The 23,742-nt window shown below is 46.5% G+C and overlaps 1 protein-coding gene across 7 annotated transcripts; it reads right to left on the reverse strand.

Annotated features, from left to right (window-relative positions):
* Positions 1-316: 316 nt before the first annotated feature.
* LOC106359277 (UDP-rhamnose/UDP-galactose transporter 6) lies at positions 317-2,680 on the reverse strand. 7 transcript variants are annotated; one of them, XM_048758822.1, is made up of 7 exons: positions 2,552-2,680; positions 2,294-2,442; positions 2,009-2,217; positions 1,745-1,932; positions 1,469-1,669; positions 1,213-1,374; positions 317-819 (listed from the first exon to the last, which is right to left on the reverse strand). In XM_048758822.1, exons 3-7 carry the CDS (start codon positions 2,082-2,084, stop codon positions 490-492), a joined length of 957 nt encoding a protein of 318 aa, XP_048614779.1. In that variant the 5' UTR covers positions 2,085-2,217; positions 2,294-2,442; positions 2,552-2,680; the 3' UTR covers positions 317-489. The 7 variants fall into 7 exon arrangements, with proteins under 7 accessions (XP_048614779.1, XP_048614783.1, XP_048614778.1 ...); XM_048758826.1 differs by having other exon boundaries at positions 1,748-1,932; positions 2,294-2,448; positions 2,552-2,659; XM_048758821.1 differs by having other exon boundaries at positions 2,294-2,448; positions 2,552-2,659.
* Positions 2,681-23,742: the final 21,062 nt, after the last annotated feature.

Raw genomic sequence — 23,742 nt, forward strand, 5'->3', positions numbered from 1 at the left:
GAGAAAGTACGAGGAAGAAGAATGACATGTGGACCAACTGAACTCTCATTGGTTAAGATTGTCTTGTGGGCCATGTAAGTAGTTGAATTGTGGTTGTTTATTTAATTGAAGAAATAAATGGAAAAAGACTATTTTGGAGAGTGCAAGAATAAAAAAGCAGAGAGAATAGAGAGGGGACAGTGAGAATTCATTTAGCAGGATATGGAGTTAATCCCCCAGTTTCTTGTTTCTGTTACTTGGTCTTTATATCACTTATCTTATTACATCTTTTTGTTAGCCTATTAAGTTGCTTGTTTCTGTTCTTCTATATGGTAAATAGAACGGTACAAAAAAAAATCTCAATCATCTGTATAACAAATCGTTTGTTCGTCGTCGACCCCAGCAAGATTAGGACGAGGATCGTTAATTGTGTGCTAGAGAAAACAGAGCTCAAAAACAAAGATGTAAACTATGTGATGGCCGTGAACATTTACTACTTAAATACTAGTACTAGGCTTTGTCTTCGTTGTCGTCGGAATCAGAAGCAGCTCCAAGTTTCTGTTGACGGGTCGTTGGAAGAGAATAGCTTCGTCGCTCTTTCCCACCTGGCTTAGAAGAGGCATTGCCGTACCAGATCATACCAAGTACTGCAATGATCATTCCAATGACCACGTGCAAGTTTAGACCTTCTCTACCAAAGAAGAAGAATCCCATTACGAGCACCAGGATCGTCTTCATGTGTCCCAGGACTTGGAACGATACCGCTGTGAATCTCCCGATGCAGATGAACTGACTTAGGTTGGTCCCAATCGCTATTGTGCACGATAGGGTTATAAACAGCTGCAGAATTCACAAGAAAATTGTTAGGTTCCAAATGAGTTTATAACCATGTTGGTGCAGAATGATTTGGCCTTAAGAGCATAGAGACACGGTTCTTAAGTTATCAGAGAAACAGCCATTGAATTTGCATGTATAGAATCTGCTAAACAAGAAAACTATCATAATCAGACTACACAAGATTGACAAAATGAAGCTATCTTCCTTTGTGAGGAGAGACAAGTTGAATCTAATGCCAATGAAACTAAGGGATGAAACTTAATGGCGCTTACCACAGAGACCAAGTTGTAATCAGACTACACAAGATTGACAAAATGAAGCTATCTTCCTTTGTGAGGAGAGACAAGTTGAATCTAATGCCAATGAGACTAAGGGATGAAACTTAATGGCGCTTACCACAGAGACCAAGTTGTAGTCGTACATGTCTACTCTTTTTTCTGTGAGCCAATAATCAAGAAACGGACCAACAACCAGCAATGTTGCGGCTTGGGCTGGAGCGGTATGTCCCAAGAAGTTGAATGAGCTAAGCGAGTACTTGCGCTGAAGGTAATGTACATACTGCATTCATATATAAACGAACGTCAAGCTTAGTTTTGAGTCGAATAAAGAAACGATATGTTGCTTTACAAAGAGCAAGAACGAGAACGCTTACGTATTGTTGCAGAGAAGTACTCCACACAGCAACAAAAGCGGCTAGAAAGCCTTTGCTATTCACACTAACGTCAGTGACAGTGCAAACACCAACACCCACAAGAACCAATCCTATGCTAAGCTTTGTGTCTCTGGAGTAACGGATCTTATCTAACACCATTTCCAACAAGCAGGATACAGGAATCATGCTGAGCTTTGCAATCTGACAAGCAACACAGAACATCATCAAAATGAAAGATTAGATGTTGATCCTTAGCGCAAGTGCAGAAGCTTTTACTGCCTGATAAAAACCGACAGTGTTCCACATAAGACTGACGTTCATTCCAACGATGGAGAAGTTTGCAAAGAGAATAAACCTCAGAAGCTCGGCAAAGGGAAGATGAGAGGGCTGAATGTAACCAAGACATCTTAGAACAATGGTCATGAGAGTTGTAAAAGCGAAATGTAAACCGGTTAAGATTGTAGCTGCAAGCGAGTAGAGAGACACATCAGAGGAATGAATATTCACTTAAAAGATATTAAAAAGAGTGATGATAGTTACCAAAGCTATAACCATAAGTGGCCATTAAAGCTTTATTGACAAAGATGATACCAACAGAAGTGACGACATTGAACATCCACGCAGCAGCATCTACTGCTACTTTCTTATCAGCTTTACTAACAGGTGCCAATTTTTTTAAAAAACTTTCTCTCTTCCTCTTCTTCCTCTTCTTCAATCTCCCATCCTCCAGAGACTCACTTTCCGCTAAGCTTTAAGATCATACAGAAAGCACAGAATCAGAACGAAGCAAAAAAAAAAAAAAAAAACCTTAAAACTTGCACTTACATGGCGATTCATACAGAGAGATAGTGCAAACCCATTTGGTTCGATCTCGATTCTGACGTGTTAATTAACAGTAGTTTGTATGCAATACGATCAAAATCAGAAAGCGAAAGAGTTCGATCAATTTTCAGTAAGATCCGATCTCGAGAGAGCTATCCCTAATTGGAAACGACCGATCATTTCCCACATCATCAAATAAAAGGAGACGACGCGAATTTAAGAGAGAACGAAGGAGAATCTGAGAATACGGAGTGCAATTACCTGAAGTTTCAGGAGAGCAATCCGATATGAAAGAGGCGGAGGTGATCGGAGCAGAGTGTTGGGTATGGCCTAGCCCTTTCAAAAGGCCCAGAAGATAATTATCCAGACACATGATCACAACAAATAGATTCGGTTCGTCGACTCGCGAGCCAGTGATCGGTTTGGCTTTAGACTGCTTCCGACCAGCGAAGCGAGCAACCGGCCGTTGTCGGTTCGACGATTCGAGCCAAACCTATGGTGCAGTTACCATAAGTCCAAGGCACACGACACAAGAAACTGCAGGCATCTGGTCGATGCCCTCTTCTCATCTTACGAAAACGGAACAGCCAACGTTGAGCTCCCCAAGCCTAGGCAAAACAACACCAAGAGCTGGAGCAAAAACAAAGAAAAGAAGGCTCAGAAAAGTCAAGACAAGGCCGGCGCCCGACCCAAACGTGCAGAGGATGACAAGCCAGAAGAGCAAGACGAAGACGAGGGCGAAGCACAAGTCGAAGAAGAGCAAACTCGTAATCGTCGACGTGTCCAAGTTATCCTCGCACGACAAAGTTCCTCCTCGGATGAAGAAGAGGACAGCAAAGTCCGCGATTCGCACGAACGCTCCAACAAGCGACCAAGTGAAAACGGCAGACCGGAAGAGTCGAATGACTTGAGAAACAAGCTCAGGCGAAAGTCGCTGACAATCGACCGTGTGCACAACTCTAAAAACGATCTTCGTTTAATCATCGAAGAGTCCAAGGCTAAAAGAGTCGAAGACTACAGTGTTCAACCCCAGCTCAAGCCCCGAGTCCTCGACCTTCGTGATCAGCTAAACTCGAAATCAGAAGACCTCAGGATCAAGCTCAACCGACCTAAACGTTCCGACTTACGACGAGAGTTAGAGGAAACGAAAACCAGGAAAGGCGATAAACATGAGCCAATCATCGAAGACTCGCCTAAAGACCTGAGGGTCCAACTGCAAAATAGACGGATCGAGCGCGCTCCCTTCTTAAATGTAATTATGGGAGGCTCGCCTCCTTGCGGCGACTCGTTTCGATCGATCAAGGACCATCGACGACATGCAATAACCTCAAAGAAGTGGCCATCAAAACCTCAGAATGATCTCTCGATCACTTTCTCACCTGACGATGCCATCGGCGTCCATATACCTCATAACGACCCCCTACTCATCGAAGTTGGAATCGCAAAGTGTGACATCGCCAAGGTTCTGGTCGATACTTGCAGTTCGATTGATCTGATCTTTCGCGATACACTCGATAAGATGGGAGTCGCCCTTCGCGATATGAAACCATCATCTCGCTCCCTTACGGGATTCAACGGAGCTTCCGAGACGATGATCGGAACAATCAAGCTTCCGGTCTACGCATGCGGAGTAACATGCACGGTCAAGTTCTCTGTTATCCAAACAAAGGCTCCATATAACGCGATCCTCGGAACCCCCTGGTTACATTCGATCAAGGCAATATCATCGATGTATCATCAGTGCGTTAAGTTTCCTGGACTGAACGGTCAAATACAGACTCTTCGTGGGGATCAGCAGGCCGCACGTGACCTACTGATTGCAACAGTGAAGATGCAACAGTCGACTCCTCGCATCAACGCGATAGCAAAGCAAATCCAACCTCAAAAAGACGAGATTCTAGAAGTGACGATCGACGACTCCGACCAAAGCAAAATAGTCCGAGTCGGCGCTTTCCTCTCTGACGAGATGCAACGCACGATCATCGACTTCCTGAAGCAGAACGCATCAACATTCGCTTGGACAACGTCAGATATGAAGGGAATAAGTCCCGCCATAACATCCCACGAGTTGAATGTAGATCCAACCATCAAGCCTATGCTTGGCCCTGAATGAAGCAAGGCCGTCAACGAAGAAGTCGAGCGACTGCTCGCAGCCGGTTCACTTGCCAAGGTGTGATACCCGGAGTGGTTGGCTAACCCGATCGTCGTCAAGAAGAAGAACGGAAAGTGGCGTGTCTGCGTCGACTTCACCGATCTGAACAAGGCTTGCTCCAAAGACAGTTACCCGCTTCCGCATATCGATAGATTAGTCGAATCGACTGCTGGAAACGAGCTCCTGACCTTCATGGACGCATTCTCGGGTTACAATCAGATCATGATGCACCCAGACGATCGAGAGAAGACAGCATTCATCACCGATAGAGGGACGTAATGCTACAAAGTGATGCCATTCGGTTTTAAGAACGCCGGTGCGACCTATCAACGACTCGTCAATCGAATGTTCGCCGACAAACTGGGGAACACAATGGAGGTCTACATCGACGACATGCTGGTTAAGTCACTCCGCGCGACAGATCATCTAAATCATCTAAAAGAGTGCTTTAAAACGCTGAATGAGTACGGAATGAAACTCAACCCTGCAAAATGCACCTTCGGCGTCACTTTAGGCGAGTTCTTGGGATACATTGTCACCCAGCGAGGGATCGAGGCGAATCCTAAGCAGATCACCGCCATACTTGACCTTCCCAGCCCAAAAAACAGTAGAGAGGTTCAGCGGCTCACGGGGAGGATTGTAGCATTGAACCGCTTCATCTCGAGGTCCACGGATAAATGCCTCCCCATTTACGAGCTACTGTGTGGAAACAAGCGTTTCGTCTGGGACGGGAAGTGCGAAGAGGCGTTCGGACAACTCAAACAGTATTTTATGACTCCTCCCGTGCTATCGAAACCAGAAGCCGGTGATACACTCTCCCTTTATATCGCAGTATCCTCCACCGCCGTCAGCAGCGTTCTTATCCGAGAGGATTGAGGAGAGCAGAAGCCCATCTTCTACACGAGCAAGTGGATGACCGACCCAGAAACACGATACCCCACCCTCGAGAAGATGGCTCTTGCAGTTATCACATCAGCGAGGAAGCTGCGTCCTTACTTCCAATCGCATACGATCGAAGTACTAACAAATCAACCGCTCCGCACAGTAATGCAAAACACCAACCAGTCCGGACGATTATCGAAGTGGGCTATCGAGCTCAGCGAGCACGACATTGTGTTCAAAAATCGAACAGCAGCAAAATCCGAAGTCCTCGCTGACTTCCTGATCGAGCTCGCACCAGAGCTAGAGCAAGACCTAATCCTTCCAAGTCAGAATTGGATACTTCACGTCGACAGATCGTCAACAAACAAAGGATCAGGAGCAGGAGTCCAACTGCAGTCTCCAAAAGGCGAGCTACTCAGACAGTTGTTCAGTTTCGGCTTCACCGCTTCAAACAATGAAGCGAAATACGAGTCAATGATCGCAGGACTATGACTCGCTAAGGCAGTCAAAGCAAAACGCCTCAGTGCATACTGCGACTCACAATTCGTTACCAGTCAGTTTAGCGGCGAATACATTGCTCGTAACAAACGAATGGACGCGTACCTTAAAGTCGTTCAAACACTCGCTAAGGACTTCAAATTCTTCGAACTCACCAAAGTCCCCAGAGGAGAGAACGTGTGTGCCAACGCCCTCGCTGCCTTGGGTAGCAGGCTGCGCGATAAGGTGAAACAGACCATCCCCATCCACAAGATCGACAAACCAAGCATCGAGCTCCCGCCTAGCGAAGTGACCGTCGTAGCACCCATAACCGAAGCCATCCCCATGGACGAGGACCCCGCAGCAGAACAAATTGAAGCTACCGACTGGAGGACAAAATTCATCAACTATCTGGTTGATGGAAAGCTACCTCCCGAGAAATGGATTGCAAGACGACTCAAGACAAGGAGTGCCCACTACGTCGTCTTGGATGGAGAACTCCATCGATGGACCACAACCAAAGTACTCTTGAAGATCATAAACGGCGAAGAAACGCATCTTGTCATCGCCGAAACGCATGAAAGCGCTACATGAAATCACTCCGGAGGTCGAGCACTCGCTTTAAAAGTCAAAAGCCTCGGCTTTTACTGGCCAACAATGAACGCAGATTGCGAGGCATATGCTCAAAGATGCGACCAATGCCAGCGACACGATTCGACAATCCATTCCCCGACAGAGCTGCTACGGACGATGACGGCACCATACCTTTTTTTACGATGGGGAATGGACATAATCGGCCTTATGCCAAGCTCTCGACAGAAACGCTTCGTCCTAGTGCTAACTGACTACTTCACAAAGTGGATCGAGGCAGAAGCTTTTGCCAGCCTAACAGAAAAAGAAGTTCAACGGTTCGTGTGGAAAAACATCATCTGTCGCCACGGCCTACCTTACGAAATAGTGACTGACAATGGCTCCCAATTCATATCGAACAAGTTTCGAGAGTTCTGCGAAAGACGGAGAATCCAACTCAACATATCGAGTCCACGGTACCTACAGAGAAACGGTCAAGCTGAGGCATCCAACAAGATCATAATCGACGGGTTAAAGAAACGCCTCGACTTGAAAAAAGGATGCTGGGCTGATGAACTCGACAGTGTTCTTTGGTCGCATAGAACGACTCCTCGAGGAGCAACGAAATCAACTCCTTTCTCAATGCCCCACGGAGTCGAAGCTATGACTCCCGCCGAAGTGAACGTACCCAGTCTACGTCGGTCAAAAATGCCACAGAACGTTGAGCTTAACAACGATATGCTGCTCGACGCTTAAGACGCTATCGAGGAACGACGCGACCAAGCCTTGCTCCGCATCCAGAACTATCAGCATCAGATCGAGAGCTACTACAACAAGAAGGTCAAGTCTCGACCTCTCGAGCTGGGCGATATCGTACTCCGCAAAGTATTCAAAAACACTAAGGAGCTAAACGCAGGTAAGCTTGACACTAACTGGGAACGACCGTACAAGATCGCCCAAGTCGTTAAACCAGGAGTCTACCGACTCGAGACATCGACTGGCGAACCTGTTCCCAGAGCATGGAACTCCATGCATCTCCGAAGATATTACTCTTGAGAAACGTATCTAACGATCGAGCAACTGCCAGTTTTACTCGATCAGACCTCAAAAGCCAACGAGTGAATGATAATCAGTCACTTTCACTCGCAAAAAAAAAAAAAAAAAAAAAAAAACGAGTGAATGTGCATCAACGGACACTTTCGCTCACCAAAAAGGAACTACGAATGGCTTGATCCTCTCCCAGAGGTACGTAGGCAGCCTTAACCGGTCCAGCTATAACAAAAAAAAATCATCATCATCGATCAATCAAAACAATCTCTCAACAAGTGGGAGCGCGAATTGTTTTGGCGATGCTTACGCACGAGCACGACCTTGTCTCTCGGACAAACGTACTAGCACTCGCACCCACTAACGAGCATGTCCTGATCGGACACGTGCTCGGGGGACTCCCGGTCGTATCACTGTCTCAGCCGATGCGATCGAGACGATAGCTCTCGATCATCTTATGATCCTTTAAAGTCAGGTTTGGCCAACCTAGTATTTTTAGGACTACTTTGAGATCGATTGAGAACCGCCGTCGCTCGAAAAACAAACGATTGTCTTCGAAGTCGAAAACTTAAACTTTTTTGATGACTCGAACTGATGGCATAACGCGTCAAGACTCAATAAGACCGAATAATTTATTCTCCGGTCTACTTCGAAACATTGACCGAATCGCCAAATCAAAATCGTTAGAATCTAATGCCCGAAACAATATTGAGCGACTCATCGAAAGGCAACCAGCACTTCCGAGTCCATGAGATTTTGTTTCACGACTAAGGTAAACTTTGTTTAAAACAAAAAAAAAACAACCATAAGGCTTACCGAAGGTTCGAAACGAAAAACACAGCCACAAAATAAAGAAGTTCGGAATTACATCAACAAAAGCCTCATAGGGCTAGAAACAGAAAGCTTAAGGGAAACAACAACAACACACGAGGTCAATCTTCAGTACGATCGGGGTCTTCCTCAACGACTCGATCTCCGAGTTGATCTGACGCGCCTCCAGTCCAATCTCAACTTCGTCAACCACTCTTTCCTCTGTTCCTTGTGAATTATTCCCGGGGACCCGCTCATCGGACTTTTCACCACCTTCTTCCTCAGCTGAAGAATCTGAGAGTTCGAGTAGATCTACAGGGTTCGATCCCTCCCCATCAGATTCCAGAGGAGGAGTCGGACTCGCATCGCTAACCCCGAGTATCGGAATCGATGACTCCTCCCCAACGATGAGGCTGGCTGCAGCCGGAGCGGGGTCCGAGACAACTGGAGCAGTCGCATCTTCGGACCTTTCAACCCCGCTGACGACCTATCGTCCTTTAACAGACGACTCCCCGAGCTCTCTCTCAGTTGGTTCGTTCGACCTTTCGGTCGCATGATCACCCTGAGAACTCGTCGGGGTTTGGAGAAAGGCCGCGGTTCCAGCGTCGATCAGACCTGTGTTCGACCCATTCGGGTCGATCGCTGCCAAAACGTTCTCATTCAAGAAGGCGGACGGGAGATGAAGTGGAGATAAACAGAGAAGCTCTTCGGGAATCCTGCCAACAGTTAAGCGCTTAGCCTCAGATTCGAACTCCTTAAGCGCTTCAAGACACTTCTTCGTTCCAAAGGCTTGGCTCTGCAGGGATCTCGCCGTCTCGAAGTCACCATGACGCTTCTCGAGGTCTCGAATTTTAGCAAACCGATGATTGATTTTTACAATCATAGCCATTTGAACGCGGACTCGCTCATGTGTAACCTCGTAACGTCGAGAGTCCCTTAACCAGTTGACCTCCTTCAGATGCCTTAAAGCCGTAGTCACCCTCTCGTTCGAGTCCTCTGATCTTCTCGCCGGCAGTTTTGAATTTGTCCTTCAGCTCCCCGAACTTCTCCATAAACTTCTCCTTCTGAGCTTTCTTTTCTGCGAGTAACCGACTCTGCTCTGCTGCGGCCTTGTCGATCGCCGCCCTGAATTCACTCATCTTGCGGTTGAGAGCCGTGTCCTTCGCTCGCACGAGTCTCTCAGATTGCTTCAGGTTGGAGATGGTCTCTTTAAGGGTTGTGTCGTACAACTCAACGACGTAGTTCATGCTCCCATCGCTCTGCACAAACAAAGGGGAGGATCAGAAATATGAATATAGAGAAGGCGAGACAAGGAGAGTAATCCTTACCAAAACCTTGCTCCTCGCTTCATCAACATATGCGTCTTTGAAGATGAGATCTTTAACTGGAGGCATATCCTTGGCGCCACCTCGAATTTATCGAATAAGCTCAGCACATTCCGATAGAGCGTAAGAAAGTGGAGTGTCGCCGTCATACTTGAATTCCACGCGATCACGAAATTTGATTTGACGTTCCTCCGAGGCTGAACCACCCCCGTGGTCGTCGGAGGCGCCACCGAAGGAGTCTTTGCAGCAAAAGCGGACACGTCACGCCCACGGGAAGGTTTCTTCTTCTTCTCTAGCGGAACTTTCGGGGAACCGCTCGACTCAACGACAGCTCGAGTCGCAGCATCACGAGAAGAGCCCTCATGAACAACAGGTTTGTGACCGTCAGCGTCCCCGATAGGTTCCGACTGCCCCTCAATAGACTTCTTCCTCTTTTTCTTCTCCTTCTTCTTCTTCTTCTCCGGAGGTTCGTCAGACCCCGTCCTTGCGCGGGCGTCGACTGAAGCAGAGGAATCAGGAGCGGACCTTTTCTTCTTGTTACCATCTGTCACCGACGGTTCAACAGTCTCTCGTTCACAAGACTGCACGAGGTCTTCCCTCGAGGATTCAATATTAACTGGGTCTACAGATGGTCCCGGGGAAACAGTGAGAGGGGGAGGCCCGGAAGGAGTCATCTCACCAGGAGTCGTCTCACTAGGAGTCGCAGAAGACGTCTTTTTCGCTCCACTCAGCTTCTTCTTGATTAGTGCGCTCAAGTTCGGAAGTTCCTTCATCTCTCTAGCTGCGTTTATCGCCTTCTGCTCTGCACGAGTGAATATCGAAAATCGCCGCCTGTTGCCGGTAATCAAAGGCAGTAAATCAGATCTCCAGTCCCCTGCAAAAGATCGACGAGTCAAATCCAAATGAGAGCCTCGAGCGAACAGACGCGAGCCACGAAAAATATATAATCGCGTTAAGAGAACTTACTCTTTGAGATCCTCTCGACGACTCTTCGAATCCTCTCAACGGTGATGTCTTTCCAACTTACTTGAGCAAGCAACGCGACGGCACGAGTGTTAGCAATGAACTCTTCGGGATAGGAGGCCGAATCTGGGTGATCGACTGCAATCAAACGAGAACTCGTCAGGAAATGAAAGAAAGAAACAGTCGATAAGCTATCAATAACACTCTACCGAGTTCATGATTCCATAAAAATCGAAAGGAATCATCGGGCGGCTCCTCGAAGGCAAAACCATCACACTTGACGTAAAAATTGAAGCGCTGCCTATTGTTCGTCCTACTGGGGTGGTCGACAATCACATTTTACTTAGGCCTCATCTGAATCGAGTACAATCCATCCCCATCGACTTAACGTAGGTCAGCTCTTCAAGAGTCCGCACGCTCATCGAGACATTGATCTCCGCTGCCGCCACCATCAAGGCTACCAAAATACGGAACACACCATTCAAGAACTGGCTCATCGCTGCGTCTCGACGTCTCGCATAGGATGTGACGAGTCGAGGAATTGGAAACCAGAGCTTGGTCTCGTTCTGAAAGTATGAATCATATACACACTGAAATCCCAACGGAGGGGACCACGGCCTCTGGGATTTCGTCGGAATTAAGAAAGTCACTCCGACTCCTCCGCACTCTCTCAGCAGAACTTTCACGCTGCTAGGAGTCGAACGAGTCTCCTCGACGTTCTCCCACGTTTGTCCTTCCACGATAGGAGAACGCATCAGTTCTGGCGCCAAAGCCTGGAGGTCCTCGAAAATACCCCCGGGATGATAACAACACGGAACGAAGTCAGGGAGAGAAGTCTCTCCTTCACCCGTCCCACCTTGACCGTCCCTCGCAATTAACGTAGCAGTCTCTCTCTCCTCGCGGAGTTGACGTGTCGACTCAGCAACAAGGACTCGCTGAGGCGTATCCATATTTTCTGTATTCATCATGGCTTCACGATGAATCGTCTCGAAATCAGAAGGAGAGTTTGACTCGACGACACGTGCAAGACTCGATTCGGTCGCTCGCGCCACCGCCTTCCCTTTCTGATCTCTGGAAAGCCTACCGCCACCGCCCGACGACATTCTCAAAAGACTAAGACTACAAATCTAGAGAGAGAAGCGGAGAGAAAGAGAGAGAAAATACCTGAACCAGATGAAGAGTAGAGAAAATGACACGCGAGAGGGGTATTTATAAGGGAAGGAGCGCATCGCACCCCGAGGTGTCATCATTAGACCTAGATGGGCCTAGACGGGCCCATTTAGGCGCGTGAAGCTCACCACGTCTCGCGACATTTCAACTTCTCGAGGAAAACCAAAACCGATTTAGATCGAGACCAACAGTCGTAATCAAAACCAAAGGAAACCGCCGGTCCAAATCAAATCGGTCAGATCACGAAGTGCGAACAGACGAGTTGCTCACATAGTCGAGGAGTCTAGTGAGATCACAAACCTGGAACAATCGTCTTGATAACCCTACTTTTAAATTCGCTGAGTCGGTTACTCACCAGTGAACTGGGGGAACTTACTGTTGGGTATGAGCCTAGCCCTCCCAAAAGGCCCACAAGATAATTATCCAGACAAATGATCACAAAAAAGAGATCCGGCTCGTCGACTCGCGAGCCAGTGATCGGCTCGGCTTTAGACTGCTTCCGACCAGCGAGGCGAGCAACCAGACGTTGTCGGCTCGACGACTCGAGGTAGCGGCCCGACACCTCGGCCCAATCCTCGAGGAGGCCCACCAGGACGAAGCTCACCAGGACAAGGAAGATTAGGTTAACGAGCACGTGTCTATAAAAGGAGGAGGAAATGCAACAATGTGGGGGGGGGGGGGGATCCGCAAATTTCTACACTCACTTTCGGCTAGATCTAGGGTTTCATATCTTACTTCTCGCCGACTTGTACGGTCCAATGAAGTAGCCTTCGCCGGACTAATTCCTTTGTTCTCTCCCCGTTTTGTAACATTGTTTCGACTTATTGATCTAATAAAACACGTCTTTGTCTTGATCCACCGATGAGAACTCGTCCTTTCTCTTTACTAGTTTATCGACAGTCTCGGTTCAAACATAGAGCACCGGAGCCGTCGACGGCAAGAGAGAGTGGCCAGTGATGGGCTAAAGAAATTCTGAATAAAGAAAAAAGTCATCGGGAAGGGGTTGGTTGGGAAGCGTAAGGCTCGTGGAGCGAGACTAGTCTAGTACCAGTCAGCTTCAGCAATTTCCTTCTTTTGAATTTTAATGTTTTTATTTTCAATTTATTCTACGAATATTAAATAAAATATGAATAGTATTAAAATCTTTTTTGTTAAGGATGTTAGTAAAAAGAATACATATGATACGGGGAGATTAGTTGGACTAAATGCAGCAAGTGACTTTAGATTTAGTTTCTATTTTCATCCAATGCTTTATGTAGTTTTTAAATCTAAAGCTAAAAAATAAAAACTCTCGTTGTAAGAGCTTTGTTTTATAAAGAAAATAATATTGTAGAAATAAATTTTCTTTTCATTTAGTTTCTGCATTACATAGCTACGTCAAAAATTTATACAGTTCATAACTACAACCAGTGGCGGAGCCAGAAACTTTTTGTACCGGGGTCGAAAAAAAATAAAAAAAAATAATTTAACCACAAAAAACTTCATATACTCAAGGCACACTCCATTTTCCATTGAATGTAAGAATTTATTCAAACCGAAAATTGTTTGTACAATGACCGCTTCTTTGTTTAGAGTGTTCTGTATTTTTAAAGTTTTCGAGAAAAAACATAGCAACAATGAATAAAAACATATCTCTATCTCTATCTTTAAAATCTTCTAAGACCGAACCACACGATTATAGCAATTCTACTGTACGCACACTCATAGCTTGAAACTTTTTTATGACAGTTTTATTGGCTAAAATATATAGAAAACCAACCTAAAATTGAACTAAAAATAATTATAGAGCACGAGTTAGGAGTCCGCCGTCGTCTTCTATTCCCGTTCACGAGTTAAAAATATAGTCTTCTTTTCTTTTTTATGTTTACTTGTTTTATAATGTTTCTATATTGTAAATTAGTTGGACCTAATACAACTTGGACTTAAACTAACATATTACTAAAGGTTAAAATAACTTGGATTTTATATTTTTGGATTTTTATCGAAAAATGAGGTTCAAACTAATATAACTCCAAAGTTTCAATGATTAATCTTTAGTTGTACAAATAAATTTTATCTCCAATGTTTAGTAATTATTTTTGTGGGGTCAAAATTCTTTTTTTAGTGGGGTCAACACAAATTCCGTTTAAAAAAATTAATTTTTTTTTAAAAGTAGTGGGGTCAGCTGACCCCCCTCCTCATATGCTGCCTCCGCCCTTGACTACAACCAATTATCCCCATAAATATTTTTATATTATTTTTATTTTGGGTGGACTTAGATCGAATATCCAGATTATGGTGGTATTTTTAATCTGATCCGTTTTGTCTGAATAATTAATCATCCAATCTGATTCGATCCCTAGCCATCCGGATATTAGGTGTTCTGAATATCCATTTTTAAGTTTTTAACCAGATATCCGATTCAATATGTACATATAAAATTAAAAAAAAAAATTGCAAATAATATTTTATTACAAAAAAATGATTTACTTTTAAAAATTCTAAAAACCAATATAATAAATTTAATAAATAATGTTTTTTAAAAAAAATTATATAAAACATAATATACATATTTCTTTAAATATAAGCATATATGCATGGAAACATATATGATATTTGTTCCTAAAAATATTAATATTTGTGATTTGATTTGTTTTTATGGATATTGCATATTAGTATTTGTTTTCCATCATAGAATTACAGACATCCGAATTTTTCGGTTCGATTCAAAACTAATAATGAATTGAATCAAAGTTTATGGATATTTTGCCAGCCCTAATTATTACACCCTCTTTTCATGTTTGGATAATTTCCATTTTCTTGCATAGGTTAATTTTTGTATTATAGATGTTCAAATGGATTGTACAAAAGAAAAACACCAACTGTTTTCATTCAAATTGAGTTTTCATCTTTTGGTTGATGTTCATAGTGAAAATATACTCTGACCTACAGACATTGGAAAGCATAAGGTGTTAGCCTTCTCCACGCAATGCAAGACCACACGGTGCCATGGTGGAAATTGGCTTGTCATAGAGGAATATTGTAAGACCAAGCTATTACATCTGGATGTGTCTTAAATCTCATTGCACCGGTAAAAGTCCAACAATTGTTGGATTGGAATCGAGATAAGTATTCCTAAAAAAATAAGAGAATCGAGTTTTGAGGTTGTTATAAATATGAGTCCAAGGGATTGTAAAAGTTATTCTCTCACATAAAAAAATATAAACTCTAAACAGGTATTTGCCTTAATCGATTTTGTTATCTTTGCTTTTTTCAAGTTTTCTTTTTAACACTGGGTAACACATTATATCATTATATAATCTCCAACTCTATTAGATATTATGATCAACTGCCTGCAACATATGCGATATTGATGTACAGTTCCACAAATAAGGATTTCAAGATGAATCTCTCCCCGAAATATTTGGATCAACGGACGATTCTGCATGTACGACATCCCCGATGGACAGATTCTTTCCGCAGCAAACGACAACAACGAACGGCTCTACCTACAGTACTCTGAAATTTTTGATAAGCTTCGCATCCTATAATCTACAAGAAATTGCATGGTTTCGAACCTCATAGGATCTAAAAGCCTTTAAAACCTCCACAAACGTTCTTCATGTTAGTTCGCATTTGTTCTCACCAAATACAAAAAAAAAAACGTAGAGTTAGAGAACACTGTAGAAGACATTCAAACATGGCAAGCATTACAGGATTGGAAACTACTAGCTTTTGTCGAGGAGAGTCTAACCGGGTCACCCAACTGGTTTGCAATTTTGGCAAACGACGAAAGTCTAAGTTTCAATATAATCCCTCCTCCATGATCAAAATTTAATGAATATGATTGATTGGCCTACTCCAAATGTTTAGATAGGAGAAAAAGAGTTGCAAGTTCCGACATTTCAACATCTCCAAAGTGATTTTTGAATTGATTCGGAAAAATCATCATCATAATAGAGAGCAGATTTAGTTATCAATCATCGAAAATTGCAGACTATACGATGTCTGGTCGGTTTCTAACATGATTGTTGTTTGATCGGAAAACGGTAATAAAGAAGATATGGGTTTTAACAAAGACGTCTTATTTATGGTCGGAGAAAACGTTCAGTCGGTTACAAGGAAAACGAAGAGAGTGCGACAGAAAGGAAGCCGGTGACTCGATGAGCTACCGGAAAAGTACAACTAACGACGAGATGAAGCAAAGGTGAAAACCCTAATCTAGCCGCCAAGTGTTAGTCAGTGATTTCGGATCCTTCTCTCGTTGTCTCCCCTTTCCCTTATATAGACGTCCTGATGCCTCGTCCTTGACCTAATTTACGCCATCTTGGTGGGCCTCCTCTGCTAGGCCGAGAAGCCTGTAGGCGTCCGAGCAGCCGCTGAGCCGAATGTACTTCAGTCGATGATGATTGACTAAAAGCACTCAAGAGTCAAGCCGAGAGACCTGATTCTTGAGCCGACCGATCATGCCGTCGCTCTACTTAATCCGGGCCAGGCCTTTCTATTCCTCGGGCCTTGTGGGATGGTCAAATCCATCCTCTACAGTAAGTCCCCCCCCAGTCCATTAGTGAGCGAAGTGCTCTCTGGCTCGTGATGGATTCTAAGGTTTGAAGGTTTGAGGGAATAGAGGGCCTGTCGGAAGGTTGGAGCGGTTGGTCGATGAGTCGCACAGCGTCGTTCTCTCGGAAGCGAGCAGTAGAGGCTTTATCGCTCCTTTTGATCGTTGTGTCGCAGGGAGGGTTCTGGAATATTTCCGCTTGAGGCCGATTAATCGCGGATATTCAGATCCCGACTGACATACCTTGATTAACCGTTGGTTTATTCTGATTTTAAGATGACCGACGTTTGATTTAGACGCGAAGTTAAACCGTCGCGAGGGTCCGCTGGACATTTGGGAGAGTTTCGAGGCCCAAATGGCCCGTTTGAATTTAATGGCGACGCCTCGAGTTTCCCCCCCTTCTCTTCCTTTCATAACATGTCGAGAAGCGGAATCGTCGCAAGGGTCCGCTGGGTTTTTAGGGTGGATTTCGAGGCCCGTTTAGGCCCGAATAGACCTAATGATGGCGCCTCGAGTTTCCCCCCTTCTCTTTTCCTTATAAATACGCAGATCCCTTCTCATTTCTTCAAGTTTTTCTCCGCGATCAAAGGTACTTTCTCTCTCTTTCCTTTATCTCTCTAAGCGTTGTTAGATTCATTCGAAGCATTCTTCACCGTTCCGTTCCGCGATTTCGTCGGGTCAGAGGCTATCGAAGCAGCAGAAGGGAAAGGCAGTCGCAGCGACGTCGAATCCGACAAGGAATCCCGACGGGGATCGTGTCGGAGATCCGGAGGCGATTCATCGCGCGGCGATGATGGACACGGCGAATCTATCTCGTTCTCAGCGACTTCTGGTTGCGGATGCTGCGAGACTCGCGAGAGAAGGAAGCCAGAACGTCGTTGCGAGGGATGCAATGGAATGTTCGAGAGACGGGCAGAGTGGGGCGATGCCTGTTGACTCGGTCACCCCGAGAGCTCGACCTGCGGAGGACGGTCTCTCGGAGGATGATGATTCTGAGGCCGAGTTCTTCCCGACTACCTTTTACCCCGACGGAATTTTCGAAGAGCTTCCTCAACTCCATCCCGACTTATTGCGTCCTGCCTTCTTGGCCGGTCAGGACTGGGAGGGCGTAGAGAAGACGAAGTCGACTCCTGGAAGTGTGAAGAGGGTTCTTCGGGCTGCGGGTGCTGTAGGCGTGACCTTCCTTGTGCCTACGGAAGCGTAGAGACCCTGGTCTCCTCCGATGGGGTACCAGACGGTGTACGAATCCTATTTTCAGGAAGACACTCGCTGCTGGTTCCCCATCCCGCGACTGATCACAGCATACGCCAGACGTCGAGATCTCGCGATCAGTCAGCTGCTGAATGGCTCGCTGCGACTAGCGGTCACTTTGTCGGTTTTGGCGGAGCAGATTGATATGCCGATGAGCGTTAGGTCGTTCGAGGAGATGACCTCGATAACCGATATGAAGGATGGCACCTACTCGGTGAAGATGCGACCGAACTGCAATGTGTGTGCCGGTCATCCGAATAAGACGCAGAACTGGCAGCGCTCCTACTTCTTCCTTAAGTCCGACAGCTCGGCCTTCGAGGAGCCTCCCCAAGATGATTATCGAGTTCTTTGGAACCGTTCTTGCGGTAGAATATTCTGTCGCGAATCCGAAAGCGATTTATCAATTCTAACCAACCATTTTTTTTTGCTTTGTATGCAGTCGGCCATCCTACCTCCCCAGTTTATCCCGAAGATTTCTTGAGGAGTGTTCGTGCCGTCGCTCTGCTCCGAATCTATCGTTGGTCCGAGATCTCCGTCGAGAAGATCCGTGAGATTAAAGATCGAATCGCTCGAAGTACGTTCTCTCGCAGCTCTAGACTGTGCTCTTTTAGTCGCAAGTTTTATTTGTCGCGTCCTGCCCCTTCTGCCTTATGTTTTCAGGAGAGTGGAGATCCGATCTTCCGACCGTTCTTCCCATTCGCGCTAAGCGACTAGACATCTTCCCGAGAGACATTCAAAAACAAGTTACCGAGGCAAAGAGGATGGGTACTCTTCCTGATCTGAGCGCAATAATAGCGGCCCAGCTGGGGCTGACTAGCGGGGAAGGACCCTCGATGGCGGTTCCTCGTGCTGACGAGGTTTTCCCTTCCGATACCAGAAGTGCGGGGAAGGGCAAGAAAAGGAAAAGAGGTGATGGCTCGGGAGTCGAGAGGAGTACTGAGGAGATGAGTGACGTCTCTCCTTCCGGTGAACCCCGGAAGAAGAAAAAGAAGAGAAGGACAAAGAAGAAGTCCGCCGGCGAGCAGTTGGAGAATGCTAACGAGCCGATCGAGCAAGAGGAGGAGGATGCTCGAGAAGAAGAACTCCAGCAAGAAGAAGGGGCTTCTGAGGCTAAATCCTCGGAGGGACGGAATGACGAGGAGGGAGTAAGTGAAGGAGAGGAACGCGAGACTTCTCTTAATGCCGCCCGCTCAGGTGATTCCGACGAAGATAGCGAAGGGTCACCACTCCTGATAAGGAGGGGAAATGACGACGACGATGATGAGAGGCGGTCTCCTGTTCTGACGTCTCCTCGCGAGAGAACTCCAGCTCCCGTTGGGGGAGGGGCCGTCCAGACCGGTACTTCTTCCCGCAGCGCCGCTATCCTAAGGAGGGCACCCGGATTCAGCTTTCCCGACAAGGTCGACTTCCACTACGAGGGACTGGCTCCCTTAGTGTACGTTCCAGAGAAATGTGGAGAGTTTCTCTGTCAATTAAGAGGGAGGGCGAAACCTCTTCCTGCTGTGAAAGACCTTATCTTCGGGGGTGAATACGAAGAAGCTGCGAGGGCCAAACTGCTGGTAAACGGCTTGGTCCTCCTTTTTTTAAAAATTCCTTGACTCCTAACTTCTCACGATTTCCATTGTGTCGCGTGTTCAGGGTGATAGCACGATGAATGTCGTGATTGATAAATACGACACGGCCCTTAAAGGAGCCTTGAACGAGCTCGAGCTGGCGAAGAAAGAGTTTGCTGAGAAGGAAGAGGTTTCTGCTCGTCAACTGAACGAGTCAAGGGCCAATCTGCAGAAGCTCAACGGGGTGATGACCCGCACCGTTGCTCGACGCGATGAGATTAAAGCCGCGCTGGAATCATCTCGAAGAATCATCCGCGAGCTTGAACAGAAGAATGCTGATCTCGAGAGCGAGAGGGCTTCGCTCGCTGCCATGCACGAGCGAGAGATGAAACGTCTGAGGGACTCCAAAATCTTGGAGGTGACGAGAGAGAGGGGGAGAGTTGAGGCAGAAATGACCGCCAAGGCTAATCGTTGCTTCGCCAAGATTCGTTCTCGAGAGGAGCGTCGGGGTCCTTACGACGAGGCTCGGTTACTCTACAGCCAAGCCTTTGGGACTAGGAAGTGCCTCGAGGCCTTGAAAGGAGCCGGGAACGACATACCGCAAGCCTCTATTGATATGTTTGTCGAGTACGAGGGAAAGTACGAACAAGAGGCTGAGAACCTGAAGGTTGGCGAGATCCCCGAAAGCGATTTTAGACTTTCTCCCCTCGTGTTGGAGTCTCAGTTTGTGGATGCTCGGATTCTGGCAGGTCTCGACCCGTATGGTTCCAACGCTGGCTTAATTGACCCAGAGACCGCGATGAATCTGCATGTCTCGTCTACTCATCCGATCGGAGAAAGGCGCGAGGACCCGACGCTTCCTATTGAAAACCCTTCGACTGTTCTTGAGGAAGGAGTGCCTGGTCGAGGAGCTCGAGTCGATGGAGATAACGTTCATGTCCTCGTGCTTTCGGACACTTCAGTCGAGGGTCGCAATTCGCCGCCTCCAGAAGAGTCTCGCCGGGACGGCGAGGAAAACACTGGCGAGGTGTCGGAGGATGCTGCGGTGCAAGTCTCTCCGATTGCCCGCGAATCGAGCGTCAGGGCTTCGGAGCTTTCCGCCCTTAATGATCGCGAGAGTGATCAGGAAGCTTAGTTTTCTTTGTTTGTTGTTTTTTTTTGAGTCCCGGAGGACTTGTGGTATTTTAGACTTTCGCCTTTCGAGGCTTCTACTTTGTTTTTCCTCTGTTATTTCCAACTCTTCGAATCGTATTAACTGTTTATCTTTTATTGTACTTGTCTATCAAATGCATGATTTCTCAAGATTTGAAGTGACTGTTTGTTTAGTATAAACGTTATTCGAGATATCGAATCGTTGTAGTGTTAAGCTCGTTATGACTTTGTCTCGGTCGATTTCTTTGGCTCGCGATTGTTCGTCATTTGAGTTTAATTATGAGTTCTCGACGTTGACGGTTCCAAATCGACCCTAACGTAATTTTCAAGCGTTCGGTGGGCCAAACCTTGCTTAGTAAATTGCAGGGTGAGTTGGAGTCATTGTCTCGGCCGTGTTGGTTTAAATCGCAACACGGTCGACTCCCGTAAATACGTGTCTGATCAGAACATATCCAACGTGGGATACGAGTACCGATACGCTTGTTCGAGAAGCCGGGGCATGCTCGTGTCAGCATCGCTTAAGTGATCGTCTGCTTCGGAGTTCGATTCCTCGGGGAGGAGGTTTTTTTTTTTTTTTTCGGCTGGACCCCTTTTTCTTTTGGGCTGCCTACGTATCCCTTTGTGGGAATCAAGCTATTCGTAGTTCTTAGATTGCGAGTAAAAGTGGCTTTTGAGGCGCATTTACTCGGTTTTTTTTTTTTTTTTTTTTTTAAAGCGAGAGAATGTGACCGTTGGTCGTTCTTTCCCCTTTTTTTTTTCTTTTTTTTTTTTTTGAGCGAGAGGCGAGTAAAAGTGGCCTTAGTGGCGCCTTTACTCGGTAAGGCGTTCGTCTTGACTAAGGATGGAAGAGGCGGAGATGTTTGGAGTTCCAAGCTCTCGGTATTGCTTCGCCTGTTGAAGTCTCGAGGCGGTATACTCCTGGTTTGATGACTTCGACTATCTTGTATGGTCCTTCCCAGTTGGCTCCAAGCTTGCCGGCTTTCCATTCCTTAGTGTTTTCGAAGACCTTTCTTAAGACAAGATTGCCCATTTCGAGGGAACGCGATTTGACCTTTTTGTTGTAGTAGCTCTCGATTTGATGTTGGTAATTCTGGATACGGAGTAGTGCTTGGTCGCGCTTTTCCTCGATGTCGTCGAGTGCGTCGAGCAGCATATCGCGGTTGAGTTTGACGTTTTGTGGCATTCGCAATCGGCGCAAGCTCGTCACATTCACTTCTGCGGGAGCCATTGCCTCGACGCCGTAGGCCATCGAGAAAGGGGTAGCCTTCGTCGCTCCGCGAGGAGTTGTTCTGTGGGACCACAGGACACCGTCTAGTTCATCTGCCCAGCAATCTTTCTTTAAGTCGAGTCGTTTCTTCAGACCGTCGATGATGGTCTTGTTCGTCGACTCGGCTTGGCCGATACTTTGCGGGTTTCTCGGGGTCGACATGTTGAGTCGAATTCGCCATCTGTCGCAGAATCCCTTGAAATGATGCGAGATGAATTGTGAACCGTTGTCTGTAATGATCTCGTATGGGAGCCCATGTCGGCAGATTATGTTCTTCCAGACGAAGTTTTGCACCTCCTTGGCGGTGATGCTGGCGTAGGCTTTGGCTTCAACCCATTTGGTGAAGTAATATGTGAGGACCAGGATGAACTTATTTTGGCGAGATGCCGGCATCGGACCGATGATGTCCATTCCCCATCGTATGAATGGGTATGGAGCAGTTAGGGTATGAAGGAACTCCGTTGGGCTGTGTAAGGTGGAAGCATGACGCTGGCATTTGTCGCACTTGCGCACGTATGTCTCGCAGTCGGCGTTCATGGTTGGCCAGTAGAATCCGAGATTCTTTATTTTTAATGCGAGAGCTCGTCCGCCCGAGTGATTGCCTGCTGCTCCTTCATGTGTTTCGGCCATGACTAGTCTCGTTTCTTCGCCGGAGAAACATTTGAGTAGCACCTTCGTCGCGGTCCATCGGTGTAGTTCCCCGTCCATGACAACGTAGTGTGCGCTACGTCGCTTCAGTCACCGCGCGTCCCATTTCTCGGCGGGCAATAAACCTTCAGCAAGGTAATCGATGAGTTCCTTGCGCCAATCTGTTGGCTGATCATCCTGCAAAGGAGGTTCTGCTTCGTCGATGACCATCGCTTCGCTAATCACTGCTGCGATCGTAGTCTGTTCCGCCTTCGTGTCGATGCTCGGTTTCTCGATTTTATGGATTGGGATGGTCCTCTTGACTTGATCGTGTAGCTTGCTTCCTAGAGCAGCGAGGGCATCGGCACAGACATTTTCTCCGCGAGGAACCTTCGTGAGTTCGAAGAGCTCGAAGTCTCGCGTGAGATATTGGATGAGTTTGAGGTAGGCGTCCATCCTTTCGTTGCGGACGTCGTAATCGCCGAGGTACTGACTTACGACAAGTTGAGAGTCGCAGTAAGCGCTGATTCTTTTGGCCTTCACTGCCTTGGCGAGACGGAGCCCTGCGATGAGGGATTCGTACTCAGCTTCGTTTTTTGACGCCACAAAACCAAAACTGAATGACTGCCGGATGAGTTCTCCTGTTGGTGATTGCAGTTGCACTCCTGCTGTCGAAACCCATTAAAAAAAAATGAGAATGGTCGAGTATCTTTTGGGTGGTCTAGTCGCGGACGATCAAATTGTTTTTTGTCTGAACCATGAGTCAAGTATCCCACTAGACAATGGTTAGACAATGTGGTATATTTACTCAAAGGACGTTTGAAGCATGACACTTTTGGAAGCACAACAGGAAGACCGGAAATTGGGCGAAAAACCCTAATTTCGGTATTATGGAATTTTTCGAAGAAGCCGAAAGCTCGGTAAATATTTTTCCTCAAGATCAGAGTCCCAGTAGGGTTTATTAAAAATACTCAGGCCATCAGAATGGGCGTAGAAAAATATTTGGGATTGATCGCGGGACGAAAATTCACCGGAAAGGCCGAAATAAGCCGAATCGACCGAGAAGCTCGAGGTGGCTTGATGTGTATGTGTTCAGGACGTGGTGGCAGGCTCTTGACAGTGTATGTGTCAAGGAAAGCAGGAGGTTTTGCAGTACATGCAACCTGTACATGCAAGTAGACATGTGGAGCACGAGGTGGAACGGCCAAGCACGAGGTGTTGCGATGCATGCAACCGAAGCATGCGGCCAGCCATGTGTGAGATGGTGTGTCGACCTGCATGCACTTCAGTCATGAAGCTGGCCATCTGGACGTGGGTGTGTCATCCTGCATGAGACTGAGACATGCAGCCATCCATGTGGAGCACGAGGTTTCGCCGCACATGCGTCCGGAGCCATGCGAAGCGACACACGGGCTGCCACACGGCTTGTTCCTGATTGGTTGCTGTTTCCTATAATTAGCCCACGACCCCCTCTCATTTGAACACATTCAGAACACTTGAAAGTCAGTTCAAAACGTGAGAGAGAAAGCAAAGAAAGAAAGATCGAGTTTCGATAGTTTTCGAGCGATTTAGGCAGTTTTCGAGAACTGTTATTCTGCCGATTTTGAGTCAGCACCTGAAGAAGGTTCTGTTCAAGTGAAGGGAGATCAGATATAGTGGAGACCAGTTC

Source organism: Brassica napus, chromosome C5 (genome assembly GCF_020379485.1).
Source record: "Brassica napus cultivar Da-Ae chromosome C5, Da-Ae, whole genome shotgun sequence".
NCBI classification, from domain to species: Eukaryota; Viridiplantae; Streptophyta; class Magnoliopsida; order Brassicales; family Brassicaceae; genus Brassica; species Brassica napus.

Coding starts and splice junctions, on each gene's coding strand:
- LOC106359277 (XM_048758823.1), bottom strand. CDS start 2,084: ATGTTCAATGTCGTCACTTCTGTTGGTATCATCTTTGTCAATAAAGCT. Junction 1,375..1,468: donor GTACTTCTCTGCAACAATAC/GTAAGCGTTCTC, acceptor ATATGAATGCAG/TATGTACATTACCTTCAGCG. Junction 820..1,212: donor ACTACAACTTGGTCTCTGTG/GTAAGCGCCATT, acceptor TGAATTCTGCAG/CTGTTTATAACCCTATCGTG.